Here is a 19,625-nt window from a genome sequence, read left to right as displayed (position 1 = left end):
TATAATTATTAATATTATCATTAATATTTGCCTTAACAATTATCCGAACTAATTTGATGTGGATGATCCATAATTTTCGTATCCATTGTAGTACTTATGTATAAGTAATTGTCAAACTCAAACTAAAGATAGAGTGTTGTAATAAATGATACTTGGACATTAGAAAAACTAACCTCAACTAACCACTTTGACAGGATGGTGATTATGAAGATAAATGGTGTGTCTTAATGTTTTTTATTTTGTCTGTGGTATTTATAGCACTTTTTTTCATTTATTGGTTGTGCTTTCTATTTAATTCTTTTAAATAATGAGTTAATTACACTACTAAAAAATTGTCAAAAAACGACAGCCAAAAGCGACGGACTGCGTCGCTTTTTTAGTCAAAATCGACCGAAAAGCGACGCAGTCACCTCCGTCGCTTTTTAGCCCGACGCAGTCCGTCGCTTTTTGACTCTTTTTTTTGAACTTTTTTTAACAAAAGCGACGGACTCCGTCGCTTTATTTTAATTTTTATTTTTTTATTTCTAAAAGGCAACGCAGTCCATCGCTCTTCTGGAAATTTTATTTTTAAAAATCCCTGAAAAGCAACGGATAAATCCACGCTGTCCGTCGCTTTTCTGGGATTTTAAAAAAAATAAAACGCAGAAAAGCGACGGACAAAACCACACTATCCATCGCTCTTCCTGCAATATTTTTGCAGTTTCTGCTGCCCACCTGCAAAATTCAATTCTACACTATTCAGCCCAATCAAACACACACAATTATAACCCATCTAAACAAAACATAAAACAACAAACTTAAAATAACATTAAAAAGTATCTAAATCACAAATTAAAGTCTTTCAAAATTCGTTTCAAAATTACAAAAAGTTCATAAATGTCTAGAGATCTAAAGTAGGGAGTGGGTTCTACATAATCATCTTCATCACTCTCGTTGTCGGTGTCATCAGGAGCCGAAGTAGTAGGTCGACGAGCGAGGTTCATCACTTGTTCTTTGATTTGCTGAACGGTCTCACTCATGCTTTCTTATTCAGCTACTCTTCTCCGCTTCGACTCTGCCAGCACCGCTGTAAGTTTAGCTATTTGGGCCGACATAGAAGCAATCTGAACACCGTCAAGTGCCTCGGCTTGACGTGACGATCCAATTCCTTCTAAGCCTAACTGGAGTCATCTTAAATCGTTTCAAGAGCCTAGACCATAGACTCTGCCCTTGTGTGTCCCCCCTACCACTTTTTCTTTCCAAATCTGGGTGAAAAGTTCAGATGTCAATTGGACCGAACTATCTAGATTCTCAGCGACGTACTGATGAAAGTCATTCTACATATTGAATATAAAAATTGACATCAATATATATACATAACATAAATATATTCACTAATAATATATATTATTCATATTAAATAACTTACAAGAGTTCGTTCGGCCCTTTCCTCCACCCACACATCCGGATCCGACTCATTTTCTTTCTTCCTGACATGAGTTTTCTTGAAAACCTCTGGTTCAATGGGAGTGCGTTCTAATTCTTTTTCCTATAAATAAAAAGTGAAATTTATAACGATATATATGAATCAACTAATTATTTATTTAAAAGTTTGAATTAGAACTTACCATCTCTCGTGCAATTATTCCAACGGTCTTTGCACCTCCGGTGTGCAACGAGCCACCCTTAAGACTGCCTCTAGCCTTTTTGGCTTGTTCTGATATGGCCTTAAACTTGTTTGTGTTCCAATACTGACCCAATTCATCAAAAACATGAGGCAACATCCAACCAGAAAGTTCACTACTATCCCGAACTTTCTTTAGCCAGCTAGACAGTCTGGCGGATGTCTTCCTCTCAAATGTGGTCCTAATTACCAAATTGTACCTCGACTCTCAAGTACACTTAGTCTGAAAATAATTTGAATAACGTTAATTAGATCGATAGTAAAAAAAAGTAATGTATACTAAACTTAACTAAACAATATATATCTTAAAGTCATTAAACATCGCCTGGCGTATACTGTTTGGAATCTCAATCCAAGAGTGATAAGCCTGTGTATAGAGTCTTCTAACACAGTTTTTTAAAGCCCGGGCAGCATCCTTTGCAGGATGCCACCTGCAAAACACATAATAAATATGTTAGTTCATTAATTATATATTAAAGTATAAGAAATAAATAAAGTAAACTAACAAGTAGATAACAAAACAAACTTATGATGATCCATCCGGCTCAATCATGACTCTACCAAGTCTGTCCTTCTGGCCAAGAGCTAGAGCAGGCATCGTATCATCTGGTGTAGCACTAGGTGTAGCTGTAGATGAGGGTGATACATCAGGATGCACAAAACGTTGAGTCAATGGAGGCGTACCGGCCATATCATCTGATTGCTCGCTACTAGAATCTCTAATCCTCATGGCAGATAACTGAGGAGATGTACCTGTGGGAGATGGAGTACCTTTCGATAAGGGTCGTGCTCGACAAATAGCCTATAAAGGTAGGTCCTCGTAGCGTCATGAAGGAAATGCATGTGAAGTAGAGGAAGCACCGACTGGTCGACGGTAATTAGGATAATATTGCCGAGGATCCATTGTACCAAACAAAACAACAAATAAATAAGTATCATGGCTGATGCGCTCTGGCTCAGAAGAAATAGATCCTTCAATATCCTCAGGATTTATGGGTCTCTTAGACTTCTTCTTCTTAGCCTGTTTAGTCTGGCTAACTCCAAGATACTCGCGATGTCTATCCCTGTCACCGCCTGATGATATCTGGATGCAAATTTACATGTATAATATATATAAAAATCATAAATTAAATAAAATTAGTAAAATACACTTACATATATATACTAGCTAGCTTTCAGTCTACACTATTTCTCCTCGCTTGTTTCAATTCCATCATTCTCCCATTCTTCCTCCTCAGTTGTTTCATTTTCATTATCGTCCCATTCTTCGTCATCAAATGATTCATTTTCCTCATTCTCGTATATTTCTTACTCAACATTCAGTATCTCATCATCAGATACTTCTTCTAATATGTGTTGAGGATGTTGTAGTGTGGTTTCCAATTCAACATCAACTTGTTGTTGAACAATTACAACATAATTTTGATACGCCACATCTAAGACATTATAAATTTCAATTCTTCCCACAGGCTTACTTTTTATAATGACCCACCAATCAACTTTGTCTCTACGCAATGGATATGGAGCGTAATACACTTGTTTAGCATTTTGTGCAATGATAAAAAGATCATGACTTCTGTATTTTCTGGTGTGTTTAACTTCAATTATATTATGTTGATGGTCCACTTTGTGCCTCTATGTGATGGGTCAAACCACTCACACCGAAACAATACAATCTTTTTCTTAGGTCAACCTGAATACCTCACTTCAATAATCTCATGAATGACACCATAATATTCAATAGTTTGACCAGTACCATCAACATCACCTTGTATGTAGACACCGCTATAATTTGTTTTCTTATTCTTAGAAACCTCTTCAGTTTCAAACTTAAAACCATTGATACAATACTTATTCATTGTCAGTACTTGAGATTCAGGTCCAAGTGCTACTTCTTTCACTAATTGCAAATATTGGACACTTGAGTATTCATCGTAAAATATAATTTAGTATAACATGAATATAGTATATATTAAATACTTAGTGATTGCACACTTACATAGTTCCTCAGCCAGTTGGAAAATTCTGTATAAAGGGCTTCATTACCACATGTGTTTACGAACAAGCTGATCATTTTACATTCAAGTATTTCGTTAGTTAATGAACACTTATTAGTCTGTAATTTGATAACATATTTTTAACACTTACTTCACATATGGTTGAATCTCTGGACAATTAAGCAAAATATGTGTCACAGCTGATTGTTTTTCCATATCAGTGAATCCTCGCTTTTCACGCTTTTTAGATCCTCGACCATTTTGATTAAAAAATGATAACGATGGAAATAAAGGATCAGTATCGCCTTCATCATTGCGATTGGGCCTGTTTCTCCTACTTGACACATCATCACCAAAGTAAAAAGAATAAAAATCACCAGTTTCTCTCCCAATATGACCTTGAACAATTGATCCTTCGATCTTTTCCCTTTGCTTAATCGTTTGCTTGGAACTGTCAATTTTTCTGCATGTATATATGTATATATATTTTAATAAAAGACTTGGTAAATATAAATAACTTAGTGAATGTTTCAAATGGATACATCCATCTTGTTTGAACTGGACCTCCGAGGCAGGCCTCTTGTACAAGGTGAATTGGAAGATGCTCCATCACATCAAAGAAACCACATGGAAATATATTCTCCAACTTAGTAGTAGTAACAAGAATATTTTCCTCCATCTTGTCTAAACTACTCTCCAACAACTTTCCAAAACACAAATCTTTTAAAAAAAGACTTATCTTTGTGATTGGTTTCCATATCCTTTCGGGTAGATGGCTAAAAGCGATTGGAATTAAAGTTTCCATGAACACATGACAATCATGACTTTTCATACCTATCAATTTTCCTTCATTCAAATCTGCCCGCTTTCCTAAATTCGAAGCATAGCCCTCCGGCATCCTGAAAATTTTAACCCACTCAATAATTTCACGTTTCTCATCCAATGTGAATGAAAATCTGGTTTTGGACTTAACTATTTTACCATTCTGTAATCCCTTGCAGCTATAACTCTTTTCTCCTACAATATTCCTTTATGTCCATTCTAGTTTTTGGATTGTCTTTTGTCTTACCCTTAACATCCATCACTGTGTTAAATAAATTGTCAAAATAATTTTTTTTAATGTGCATCACATCAAGATTATGTTGTAGAAGATTGTCCTTCCAATACGGAAACTCTCAAAATATGCTTTGTTTGGTCCAATTATCTTCAACACCATATCTAGGAAGTCTAGAAGGTGAAGCTTCTGTAACTTTAGGTAATTGAGAAACTCTCTCCCAAATTTGATGCCCTGTGAGTAATGGAGGTGGGGGGGGAGGGGGGGGGGTCATTTTCAACCTTATTTTTTCTAAATGCATTTTTCATCTTTCTAAACTCATGGTCCATTGGCAAGAACTAGCGATGACAATCAAATCATGTATTTTTTCTGCCATGCTTTAAAGTGAATGCCTTACTATTTTCCATGCAATACGGACATGCTAGCTTTCCAACTATCATCCAACCATGCAATATCTCGTATGCAGGAAAATCATTAATAGTCCATATTAAAGAAGCACGCATAACGAAATTTTGCTTAGTTGATATATCATAAGTCAAAACGCCTTCAAACCACAATTGTTTTAGCTCATTTATCAATGGTTGTAGATAGACATCAATCAAACTTTTTTGGATTACGAGGACCTAAAATAACACAACTTAGAAAGATGTAGGGACTGGTCATGCACATTTCAGGAGGAAGATTATACAGAGTAAGAAATACCGGCCAATATGAATAAGGCGAAGCAGAATTAGAGAATGGTGTGAAGCCATCTACACACAACCCCAATATAACATTTTTTGGTTCACTAGCAAAATCAGGATATACATTATCAAAATGCTTCCATGCTTCACCATCAGATGGATGAGACAAAACACCCGACAACCTTCTATATTCACGATGCCATCTCATATGTGGGGCAAACCTCATCTATGCATACAACCTCTTTAACCTAGGAATGAGAGGTAGATAATGCATCGCCTTAACTGGGACCATCTTTCTAGCCGGAGTCCTCTTATAACAAGCATGTCCACAAAACTTACAATTTTCTAATTCACTATCAGTCTTGTAAAACAACATGCAACCATTAACACAACAATGAATTCTATCATACGTCAATCCTAACTTGGAAACCAAACGTTTTGCCTGATAAAAGTTCTTAGGTATGTTAAACTCCGGATTAACTAGTTCACCCAAAAGATCAACCATTGAGTCCATAGCCGCATTAGGAACATTCCAATCTTATTTAATATTCATTAATCTAACCGCAACTGACAAGGCAGAATGCGGACTCCCTTCACATAGTGGACGACTAGACTCTTCTAATTGATCATAGAAGTGTCTTGCTTCTTCATTAGGAGCTTCATCAAAATATTGTTTCGGTTCCATCCCACCTTAAACCTCGAAGCATCATTGATCATTTCATGAACCCTATCATGTTCAACCCTATCCTGTTCAACCCTAATTTGACAATGTGGTGCAATCATATTATATTCATCCACAAGCATCGAATTATAAAACATACCATTCAATCGATCTATTTCTCCATGATCAATTTATACAAAATATCTAGGCTTAAATCAATTACGGTACAAATGAACCATAACTGTATCTGGTTTATAAAATTTTAAGCACTTACATGCACTACAAGGACACCTAACCAATCCATTATTCTTGAAAATGTCTAGTGTCATTGTATGTTCAATAAAATCTCTAACACCGTCAACAAACTCAGGTTTCAAACCAGCACCAGTTTCATAATGCATATTATACATCCACAAACGATGATCCATCTACAAAAATATAGATATTCAATTAGTTTTGACTTAATTCCAACAACTAAATCCACCAACTAAACCACATTATTTATTTTAACTTATTTAAACAACTTAACAACTTTTTAACTTTAACTAGTTTAGTTTTGACTTAATTTCAATAACTAAATCCATCAACAAACCCACATTATTTAATTTAACTTATTTAAACAACTTAACAACTTTAACTAGTTTAGTTTTGACTTAATTCCAACAACTAAATCCACCAACTAAACCACATTATTTATTTGAACTTATTTACACAACTTAACAACTTTAATTAGTGTAGTTTTGACTTAATTCCAACAACTAAATTTACCAACTAAACCACATTATTTATTTGAACTTATTTAAACAACTTTTTAACTTGAACTAGTTTAGTTTTGACTTAATTCCAACAACTAAATCCATCAACAAAATCACATTATTTAATTTAACTTATTTAAACAACTTAACAACTTTTTAACTTTAACAACTTAACAACTTTTTAAAGCTAAGTGTCAACAGTAGATGGACACAAATCGATCTTGCAAGAAAATCAATTTTGTCATCAATAGAATCAACTAGTGTTGGTACTTATGTTTAACAAATATATTATTTCTAAATTTAAAGCTAAGTATCAACACTAGATGGACACAAATTGACCTTGCAAGAAAATCAATTTTGTCATCAATAGGATCAACTAGTGTTGGTACTTATGCTAAACAAACACATTATTCCTAAATTAAAGCTTAATATCAACACTAGATGGACACAAATCGATCTTGCAAGAAAATCAATTTTGTCATCAATAGGATCAACTAGTGTTGGTACTTATGCCAAACAAACACATTATTCCTAAATTAAAGTTTAATATCAACACTAGATGGACACAAATCGATCATGCAAGAAAATCAATTTTGTCATCAATAGGATCAACTAGTGTTGGTACTTATGCTTAACAAACACTCGATGGACACAAAAAAATTATCACAAAATTAAAGCTAAGTATCAATACTAGATGGACACAAACACATTATTGAAAACAATTGTACTTGAACTTTAGAAATTTATAAGCATCAGCCTTATCTCCTACTTTGATGAAGGAAGCAATATAGTCTTGTATCAACTTTTTTAGATGTTGAGTTTCCTCAGTTGCCTAGTATGAAAAGTTCTAAAATTAGTTAATTATAAACTTCAAATCCAAGAATATTAGTTATATATATATATATATATATATATATATATATATATATATATATATATATTCAAGTTTTAATAAGTTCAAGTTTTCAATTCAAGTTCATATCTAATTTCTAAACTTAATTAGTTATATATTCAAGCTAATTGGTTCCAAGTTCAAGTTCTAATTTCAAGTTCAAGTTCTAATTTCAAGTTCAAGTCTAAGTTCAACTTCAAATTCTAAGTTCAAGTTTTAAGTTCTAGTTCAAGTTTTAATTTCAAGTTCAAGTTCAAATTCTAAGTTCAAGTTCTAATTTCAAGTTCTAATTTCAAGTTCAAGTCTAAGTTCAACTTCAAAATATGCTTTGTTTGGTCTAATTAAGTTCCCAAAATATGCTTTGTTTGGTCTAATTAAGTTCAATTAGTTCAAGATCTACAAAGTTAAAGTTTAATTAATTAATCAATACTAATTAATTAAGTTCAAGTTCTAATTATTTAGTTGATCAAAATTAAGTTTATATTAATTCGTAATTAAGTTTTAAAGTTATTATAAACTAATTAAGTTTAATATAGTTCTAATTAATTTATATTAAGTTCATATTAATTAAGGTCAATAAGATTTTCAAGTACTACAAAATTCTAATTAAGTTCAAATAAAATCCAAGTTCTAATAAGAATAAAAATTAAGTTCCAATAAATTAAAGTCAACAACATTTCAAGTTCATATTCCTAATTAAGTTCAATTTATAGTAAATTCAAGTTATAATTAATTATAAGTTCTAATTAAGTTGTAATTCAAATCCCTAAAATTCCAAATTCAAACTAGCTAGCTAGTGTCTCAAATTCAAACTATTAATTAGTCCTAAAATATCAAATATAATTCAAACTATTAGTCCTAAATTTCAAATTCAAACTAGTCTTAAAATCAGAAATTGAAAGTACTCCTACAATTCAAAAATCAAACTAGTGCTAAAATCCCAAATTCAAACTATTAGTAGTCCTAAAATCTCAATAATAATTCAAACTAGTCCTAAATTCAAAATTCAAACTAGTCTTAAAATCACAAATTCAAACTAGCTAGTCCTAAAATCCCAAAATCTAACTAGTGCTAAAATCCTAAATTCAAACTAGCTAGCTATTCCTAATCCCAAATTCAAACTATTAGTCCTAAAATCTCAATAATAATTCAAACTAACTCAAGTAATACCCAAATTCAAACAACTCCTTAAATACCCTAATTCAAACTAATCTTACAATCCCAAAATCAAACTAATTAACTCAAGAAATACCGAAATTCAAACAAATCCTAAGATACCCTAATTCAAACTAACCCTAACATTAAAATTTTCAATTCACAATCAAGAAACACAAACTATCAAATAATCCCTAATTCAAACTAACAATCAATAAACTAATTACAATTAAATAACTAACAAAATCAAATATATAAAAAATAATTAAATTTTTTTTAATAATAAATAAGACCCTAACCATAAAGGAGATCAAGGAGAGAATGAAGAGAGAGGGGAAGGAGGAGGCGGTGGCGGTGGTGGAAGCTTCGGCAGGTGAGATGGCGGTGACAACTCCTCACGACTCCGATCGACGGCAACAACTGACGGAGGGACGGCGGTGGCGGAGTGGGAGAGAAGGAGAGGAGAGGATTTGAGAAAATAGAAATGGGGAAAATCACGTCTGTATATCAGATATTTATTGAAAAGCGATGGACAGCGTCTCTAAGTCCGTCGCTTTTCATTAAATAGGTGACCAAACAATTTGACCAAAAAGCGACGGACATAGAGACGTTGTCCGTCGCTTATTTAAAATATTTGACCAAATAATTTGACCAAGAAGCGACGGACATAAAGATGTTGTCCGTCGCTTTCATAAAAAAATAATTAGTAAAATAAAAAAATTTCAAAAGCGACGGACGGCGTGGCTATTGTTAAATTTATATATAATTATTTTTAATTAAAAGCGACGGACAACGTCTATATTTATATTAAATAAATAATTATTAATTTTATATATATTTGGCGCAAAAATCCGCGGAAAAAAGCGACGGACTAAGAGATGTTGTCCGTCGCTTTTTGTAAAATAATTTTAAAAATAATTATTTTTATGAAAAAGCGACGAATAGTGTGGCAAATGGCGTCGCTTTTTGGAGCGACGCCGTCCGTCGTTTTTTAGTAGTGTTAGTTAAATCTTTATGTAAAGACAAGTGTCAAAGATTTTGAAAAAGAATAGAAGGAAAGTTAGGGATTTGTATTGTTATTTATTTATTACGAAAGATCTCTTATTATTTTATTATTCAAATATAGTAAATGACTAAATGAAAAGTTGTAGAAGAATAGCTTAGGATGGTGTAATTGTATAAAAAGTAATTCATAAGTATGTCATGGACTGTCTGTGTGATCTACAAATTGGCTCGCGGTCTTATGTATGTCCCCGGAAATCTGTCAATATGTGTATGTAAATTGCAAACCCTTCAATAACTGTGTATTTATGTGTAGTATCATTTTGCTGAATATTTATTTGATTTCCATAATTTCTACCACTTTTTTATGTCTTAAGATGATAGGAAACTTTCAAATACTATGCGTTATAGATCATCGATCATCTAGCTTATGGCTAACGGATTTAAGATTTTAAGTTTATATGTTTTGAATTCGAAATAAATTATTGATACTCGAGTGGATCACTTAAATACAAATATGAAGTATAGGCCAAAGTTATTGAGTTCTATCGAACCCATTAACTTGTGGGGTAAGTAATCCGTCCTTGATTATGAAATGCATGTACAGATGTACTCATCTTCTTGGTTCTTCCTGATACATTATTGCGAAACTCATATAAATTCAGGGCTTTTGGTCCTAATTAATAGAAAGAATGAAGAAGAGTCATTTGGTTTAATCACAGCAAATGCATAGTCAACATCATGATACGCATTATAACATAAAATTTGAAATGATTTAGTGTTTGTTTACATACACACTACAATAAGCGAAACAAAACAGTTGAATTTGCTTCAATTAAGTTGAAGGTACACTCAGGGCGGATCTAGTAACACCCAAGGGGTGTCACGGGACACGACTTCGTCGAATTTTTTTGCTACATATGTATATAAAGACAGAAGAAAAATTAAGATATATTAATGTTGTGATACGTTTTGATACAAAAGTATGTGCAGCCAGTGGCGGAGCCAGAATTTTCAATAAGGGGGTTCAAAATCTATAGAAATAGACACACGAAGGGGTCCGACATCTACTATATATACATAAAAAATCATTTCAATCATGTATAAATAATATAATTTTCTGCCGAAGGGGATTCAGATTAGTACAAGGTGGCTCCCCTGTTTGCAGCACATTTGGTAATAGTACCATAAGTCTAGGTGAGGGATAAGATCCTGAGTATCCCACTGGATACACTGCATGCTAAGCATGGACACAATAGTTGCCAACTCTTATGAGCATTATGTTTCACTTCATGTATTTATGAAGAAACTTCCTGTAAAAGTCATTCCGGATAGTGTCATTGATGAAGCACGTAGCCGCCTTCATTTCATCAAGAGCACTGGGTTTGGGAGTTTTTTCAGGCCCATGAAATATTGAATAATTCTTTTGTATTTCAAGCAAATATATATAAAACATATAAGTGTAAAAATATAAAAATATATTTTATAAACATGATAAATTAAAAAAAGAAGTAAATACAAATTAATAGAAAAATGGAAGTTGTATGGCCACAGTAGATGAAAAGGTAAATCATTCTTTTATATTTTTTTTGAATTGATTTTCTCTTTTATTGTTTATGAAATGAATGTCTTTTCTTTTAAGTTTTTCAATACATTTCTATAATAACTCCTTATGTTATCAATTCTTAATCTATTAGCAAAAAAATAAGAGGTAAATATATTAACAATTTTTTGATTCTATGTCGTCAACACAACCATGCATATCCATCTACAAAATTAAGTAATTTATATTGTTTTCTCTATTACTTTCACATTCATTCACAATTTTTGATGCACACAATTTCTTACTTTGTAAATTGGACATAAAATGTTAGTCCACTACACTTTTGTATTTCATCATCTTTTAATTCTAATGTATTTTTTCATTTATTGGTTACTCTTTCTTATTCTGATTGATATATTGCTTTGTTTATTCTTTTTCATTTTTCTGCATATGATGACATGCATATTTTTGTATATAAATATATATCTTACTAATAAATAGTATTCCTTAGAGACATAAATCTTCAAAATAAACATATTAAAAAGTAAATAGTACTTTATAGAGTAATAAATAAATAATATTGTAGTCAAACCTTTCATATACTCTTATTGGAAGTCTTAAGACAAACTTACAAAAACAAAAAACAAAAAATTAAAACTGATGAAGTACTTTATGGAGTAATATATTATAATAATGTAGCTAAATCTACTTTTATTAAAATATAACTTAATGTATTTGATATTTTTGAAAACTGTTTTACCTTTTGTGCTTTCAACTTAATTACATTGTAGCAATATATTTGTATAAATTCATATCAAGTATGGCAATTTGCAAAGAATGTAGCATGACTTTTGGGATTACAATTTACAAGAAAGATTAAAAAAATTGTCAAAATTCTTCCTTTGGTTGATAGCACAATTTTTTTTTTCAATTGATTTTTAATGCGCACAACTGATTTTCTCATTTTCTCATTCCCTTTGACACTACATCAACTTGTTTGGTGACTTTTTTTATTCCTCATCTTTTTGTTATATTTTGATGCAGTGTTGTTGCTTCATATGCAATTCTATTTACTTGATATAAGCATGTGTTTATACTATAGTAAAAACATGTTTTTGAAGTTATTATAATTTCTGTTGCCTCTCACTATGCATATTCTTTTATCACTATACTCTTATTTTATTTTTCTTTTATTTTCACTGCCCATTGTATTTTGTGCTTGTGAGTTGTGTGTGAACATGAATATAAAATAGATAAATTAAGCTCTTATTTATCTCGAGCTTATATTCTTTCTTCTTTTATTAAAAAAAGAAAAAAAACACACATTTTAATATTATTTATATTTAAAAAAGTTCATTAATATGGAAATACACGTGTCCAAAAATTAACTATAAAAGTGGGAAGAATTTTAGGCAAAAATTATATTACAATTTTACCCCTATATTATATTTAAATATTATAAATTATTTAATAAATTAAATATTAAATAAAGCAAATCATTATATTAGTACATGAATCAACCACCATAAAGTTTCTTGAATATGTATTCATTGTATTAATTTATGTTAGAGTAAATTTATGAATTATTTTTTTTGTTCATCTTCCAATCATGAATATGAATGGTTATGTTTGCCCTTAACAAAAAGAAAAAAAATCATACAAACCTATATTATATTCTTTTTACATATATAAATATATGTATTAATATGACTCCATTATTGAGAATTTTAGTTGTTGTTGTTTTTTATTTATAGCCTAGCATGTAACATTTTAGTATCCTCATTTGAATATTGTATTTGTACAATAGTTAGTTATTTTTACTTTATGCACTTTTAGTCAATTTTATAATTAAGGATGGTGCATTCGTTTTATTAGGAAGATATATGTACTTTCTATTGTAAAAATGATGGATTCTTTTTAGTAAATACTAATAGATTTGAAGAGAATAAATTTGTCATTTGCATACAAAATCTATATATAATATAAAGGAGAAACATAGACAAGGTGACGTGACACCTCTCTATGGCATCCATTTATATTTATATTTTTTCTCCTTTTTTTGAGATTTTTTTCTTAATTCTTTTCATTAAATAAAAAATTCAATCATATTTACTATTCTAATTATATCTAATGAGTTACAAAAAAACCACCATCTATTCATATTCGTTACTTAAATAACATGACTATTCAACTCATTTCTAACTATTCTTATGGATTATCAAATCTATAAATAACAATCATACATAGAGATGTTGAATATTCATTTTTCATTTTCTCATTATTAGTGTAGTTCTTTTTCTCTTTTTTAATTTCTTTTTATTCTTCATCTTTTCCATAAGAAATTATAGAAACGATAATGACATGATATGTGCTTCACTTTGATGAAAATCAAAGATATATTCTTCAAAGATTCATTACAAAGAGATGTTCGCATTAGTTTAGTACAAGTTCATCGAAATGAAAAAGGAATCTTAATTATGTTGAAAGATTCATCAAGAGAGATAATCATAAAAGCATAAAGTTTGAATGTTTTTAATATTTTAAAGATTCATTAAAGTATTATTTTGATTTCAATATTCTAAATTTTGTCATGGTTGAAAGGTATATTATTTATTGTACATTTCTCATTGCTATTGGATATTGTTGTGCTTAAAAATCTATATATAATATAAGCTAAATGTTAGAAAATTCAAGTTGCACCTCTCTTTGGCCAAGGATTCTATTTATTTTGTTCATCAATTTTTTGACAATTTTTTCAATTAATGTATTATTTTTATTTCAATATTCTAAATTTTTGCCATGGTTGAAAGGTATATTATATATAGTACATTTCTCATAGGTATTAGATATTATTGTGCTTAAAAATCTTTATATAATTTAAGCTAGATTTTAGAAACGTGAAGTTGCACCTCTCTTTGGCCAAGGCCCAAAGGATTTTATTTATCTTTTTCCTCAAATTTTTTTGACAATTTTTCATATTTTTCTACTTATTTATTATTGTACAAAAAATAAATATACGAATTACTACTCCTCTATTTATTGTTATACTTAAATGTCTCAAAAATTATTTACACTCATTATTATTCTTTATAAAAAATAATTAAAAGTCTCAATATTTACTACTTCAATCTTTCAAGATATTTGTCTCTTTTTTTATTGTATTTTTTTTCCTCTACCAATTTTGTTAAACACAATGGAGTAATACAAAAAGAAGAAGTTGATTTGCTTTCTTTCCTAATAAAACTTAGACACCCAAATTCATGAGTTTTTTTTTTTTTGGTCTTCATTATTTTATATATACTAAAATTTTTATCTCTATAACTTATACCTATTGAACTTTTACTTTAATTAATATTATTAACTCATTTTCTTTAAATTCTCATATTCATAACCCCCATTATTTAATTTCAAAATTTAAGATACCTTATGATAGTACTTTAATTTTGTCAATATAAATTCAAATTTTTTGTTTCATAAGATTTCTACTCAAAATTATTATTTTTATTTCATATTTGAAATAGTGATATTTTATGTTATTATTGTAATATCATATTTATACTTTAGTTTGACTCCATAGAAAGTCTCTTGGATCATGTGGATAGAAGGGGAGCCAGATAAAAACTCGAAAATATGTGCATTGATTAGGTAACTTTTTTTCATCTTTGTTTTTGTGATTACGAACTTAACAAAAATGTTTTATCTCTATAATATTTTTAAATTTAGGTTCTTATAAAAAATTTAATTGTAGTAAATTACATTTTCACTTAGGCTCAAATTAGTTATTTGTAATTTTGCCAGAAATAGCTAACTACACTAACCGACGTTCAAATTTTACTACTCATGGCTCAAAAGAAATGTATATTAAATATTGAAATACACAGTTCTTAGGTGTTTCTTATGGTGAAGAACCATTTACATTTTCTCTAAATTTGTTCATTTCTTCTACTTTAAAGAATTACCAAAAGTATAATATAATATATACACAAAAATTAGCAATAGAGGTTTATTTAAATGATGATTATGGAAATACGAGAATTTTTTTTATTTAGACGATGATGAAAAATAAGAGAAAAACCAATGAAAATGAAAGGATTAAGTATCATAGAAGACATTAAATTGAAATACTTACCTCTTTTTCCTCCTATTTTTAGTTTCATCATTTTTTTCAAATAAAAAGAAGATTCGATAGTAAATTTAGCATTTAATAAAAACAAGAAAAAATAAATCAAGTCCATAAATAGGTTTATTCGAATTATATGTATTAACATCATAATATATGATTTTTTTCCATAAATTAGCCTTTTAATTTTGAAAAGTATTTGATAATAAAAATGTAATTCACTTAAGCTCTAATTCTACAAAAATATTTGTATTGTGATTTTATCATTTTCTTATTTCTATAGTTGATTTTTTATTTCTTGTGTCATAATTAATTTCTAAAATAAATTAACATATATTTTTTATAACTAGATATGATGATAATGAATTACATAGGGAGAAATAATTTAACCTAAGAGGCATTGATAATTTTGGAATGAAAGAGGAAGGTGGAATGGAGGGAGGAGAGTTAATTGAGGTAAATGATCAGACAACAAAAAAGAGTGACCATTGACTACATATAGCTAAAGATGAACTACACCATCCAATAGTTTGGAGTAGTAGGCAAACTCTCTTAATTCCTCTATTATCATCAATCAAAGATATAGTGAGGAGAGAGAAAGTGGGAGCTTAGGTCATGATGATCCTGGTTTCACTTTTCCTACCATGGTCATGATCCTTCATCTTTTTTTTTTGATTAATTAATTTCTTCATCTTTTGTCATACATCAATAAACACAAAGGAATAATGGCTTTCAAGTGTTGTGTTGAACAAAGGATGGGGAAATTTGCATTCTTCTTCATATATGCTCTTCTTGAATGGGTGATGATCCTTTTGCTTTTCATTGAGGGGTTTCTTGCTTTTTTCTCTAATAAATTTGCCAAGTTGTGTGACTTGAAAATCCCTTGCTTGCTTTGCATGAGGATCGATCACATTCTCGTTCATAGGGATGCAAACTTTTATTACAATGACTCTATATGTGAAGTTCACAAGAAGGATATATCTTCCCTTGCTTATTGCCATGTCCACAAGAAGCTCTCTGATATAAAGAACATGTGTGAGGGATGCCTTCTATCATTTGCAACAGAGAAAGATGCTGATTGTGATAGGTACAAGTCACTAGTTGGGATTCTGCACAAGGATATTGATTGCTTTGTGGAGGATGCACTTCACATGAAGAAGGAGGATCATGAGGTTATGCTCCAAACAACAACTTCTTTTGTTGGGTGTTCTTGTTGTGGGGAGCCTCTCAAAATAAGATCAAAGTCAAATCCTTCTTCTCAAGCTCCTTGGAGAAATGAGGACTACACACAGCTCAAGTTCATCTCCGATAATGATTTGGACGATGGAGGTATATATTTTCCCCCATGTTTTACTACTAACTAGTAAGAATAATAATGTCTTCTTTCTTGCAGCAGGTAGAGAGGATAATATTAAAGGTGCTAATTCAGAGGAAATAAATGATGATGCCTTGAAAACTGCAAATTTTACAAGAAATAAGTTCTTTGGTATCCCATTGTCAGATTCATGTCAAGCTAGTCCAAGATGGTCACACAGGCCTAGAAAATTGAGTATGGAATTGATTTCAGAGAGTAATGATGTAGTGAATGAATCAGATAATGACATCCTACATCGGTTGAAGAGGCAAGTCCATTTGGACCACAAGTCTGTCATTGCACTTTACATGGAGCTTGATGAGGAAAGAAGTGCGGCTGCTGTTGCAGCAAACAATGCGATGGCCATGATCACTCGGTTACAAGCAGAGAAGGCTGCTGTCCAAATGGAGGCATTACAGTATCAGAGAATGATGGAAGAGCAGGCAGAATATGATCAAGAGGCTTTGCAAGTGATGAAAGATTTGCTTTTGAAAAGAGAAGAAGACATAAAGGTGATGGAAGTTGTTGTTGAGACATATAGGGAAAGATATGGAGATATGAAGAGAGTAGGAAGTGAGGTGTGTGAAGTTGATGAAGAGTGGAATTCTCATTCTTTTTCATCCCTTAGTGAAAGATCAACTTGTGTCAGTCCTGATGAAGGAGAACAACATAGATTAGGCACTTTCGAATATGATTTTGAGCATGAGAGATGTTACCTCATGGGTTTATTGGCCAAGCTTGAAGACAAAATTACAACATCTAAGGATGAAGGATTTTATGAATCTGAAGGAAAAAGTTCGTACGTAATTGAATCTTTTCTCTTTTTTTTTTTGTTTTCTCATGACTTTTGCAGATATTTATAATTTGTTGTTGGTAGGATACTGTGAAAATAAGGTGACTCTTAGAAGAGAAGTTTCAGTAATTAGAGAGAGGTTGAGTGCCATCGAAGCAGAGAGCATGTTTTTAAAACATGCTACTATGACATTACAGAGGGATGATGAAGGAATCAAACTCTTGACAGAGATAGCTCAACATCTACGGAGGCTTAGGCAATCGAAGGATGGAAGTGCATGACATCACTTTTCATCAAATATGGTACTAATTTCTTCCTTTCCTTTTATCTATGTTTCAATACAGAGCTAGGCAGGCTATACATTTTTATTTGCCAATAATAATAATTTAGTGTCTCCATTGTTTCTAAGTATTTACTTTGGACATCTACTTGTTTGTTAGGATGTGCTGTTGTTCCCGTAGAAGGAAGTCCAAGCCTTTGACATATTATGGCCTTGAGGTCTTGTGGTAATATTCTCTTCCATGCTGAAATATACCTGGATTATTATTTCACATTCACATTCACAGTAAAAATTAAATTCCATCAGTAAACAGTGACTTTATTGCCACGTATGTATGTTGTTTAAGATCTCTTGCAGATGAGAAAGGCAAGGAACCAGGCAACTTTTGGTATAATGGAGCAAGCTTTCGCACAATTAACTAAATACTATATAATTGAGTTGGACACAAGGCAAAGAAGTCATTGTATGTATGTATATATTTAACTATGTGCTCATGGTTACTTAGATCCTCCTCCTAGTCCCAATTGATGTTCATTTTTGACAAGTTGTTTCATCAATATATATAATGAGAGAATGTACATTAATATTCAGGGGATAACAAACCCCTCTCTCATCGTTCTATTATTTGAAAGTAGTGTGAACATAAACAAGTGGTAGTGCAAAAGAGAATGCATGTTAGGGTGACCAAAAGTTTCATAAAATCCCTCACCATTTCATTATAATTTGCACCCTAAAATATGCAATTATAAAAAATATTGAATGTGAGCTTACTAGCCATGTGAGAGCAATTGAGAGAAGAATTGAGAATGGAAGAAATACAGAGGAAAATGAATTAACTAACTTGCTTTATCAAATGAGAAAGAGCTCCTATTTATACATCCCTTCTGACTAATTAACTAACTTTTAATTAGCATTGTAACTAACTAATGACATATTAACAAACTCAACTAACTACAACTAATTATGCATTACATTCGTTCTAACACTCCCCCTCAAGTTAGATGGTGGAATATGTCCAGCATTCCTTACTTGAACAACATGTCATTGTGTAATTGCTTTCTCAATGCCTTGGTGAAAATATCTGCAACTTGCTCTCTGTTTGCTATGTATCTAGTCTTAACTAATCCTTCTTGCATCCTTTCTGTGATGAAATGACAATCGATCTCTATATGTTTTGTTTGTTCATGATACATGGGATTTGAAGAAATTTGCATTGCTGGTTTATTATCACAGTGTAACTCCATTGGCAACTCAACTTGAGCTCCAAGTTCTTGCAATAACCCTTGTAGCCACATCAGCTCTGCCACAGTTGTTGCCATACTCCTATATTCAGCTTCTGTTGAACTCCTTGAGACTATATTATGTTTCTTTGACTTCCAAGAAACCAAAGATTCACCAATCTTAATACCAAAATCTGTTACAGACTTTCTAGACAACACACATGATGCCCAATCGGCATCACAATAAGCATTGATTTTTCCTGACTTCTTGCTGCTCATCAATAGTCCTTAGAAAGGCTGCCTTTTAATGTACCTTACTATATGTAAGCCTACATCATAGTGAGACTTCTTTGGTGCATGCATGAACTGACTCAAATGTTGCACAACATAAGAAATATATGGCCTTGTCATGGCTAAGTATACCAGTCTCCCAATTAGCCTCTGATAGACTCT

General features: G+C 31.2%; 1 protein-coding gene across 1 annotated transcript; it reads left to right on the top strand.

Annotated features, from left to right (window-relative positions):
• The first annotated feature begins 16,230 nt into the window (after positions 1–16,230).
• On the top strand, positions 16,231–18,413 carry LOC125812717 (probable myosin-binding protein 5). The gene is made up of 5 exons (XM_049492197.1): positions 16,231–16,854; positions 16,919–17,674; positions 17,757–17,974; positions 18,113–18,178; positions 18,299–18,413. Exons 1-3 carry the CDS (start codon positions 16,251–16,253, stop codon positions 17,951–17,953), a joined length of 1,557 nt encoding a protein of 518 aa, XP_049348154.1. The 5' UTR covers positions 16,231–16,250; the 3' UTR covers positions 17,954–17,974; positions 18,113–18,178; positions 18,299–18,413.
• The last annotated feature ends 1,212 nt before the right edge of the window (positions 18,414–19,625 follow it).

The sequence above is a fragment of the Solanum verrucosum genome, unplaced genomic scaffold, assembly GCF_900185275.1.
Source record: "Solanum verrucosum unplaced genomic scaffold, falcon-dt-bn FXZP01000033.1, whole genome shotgun sequence".
NCBI lineage: Eukaryota > Viridiplantae > Streptophyta > Magnoliopsida > Solanales > Solanaceae > Solanum > Solanum verrucosum.
The sequence above is the reverse complement of the archived record's forward strand: the minus strand, read 5'-3'. Positions and strand labels throughout refer to the sequence as shown.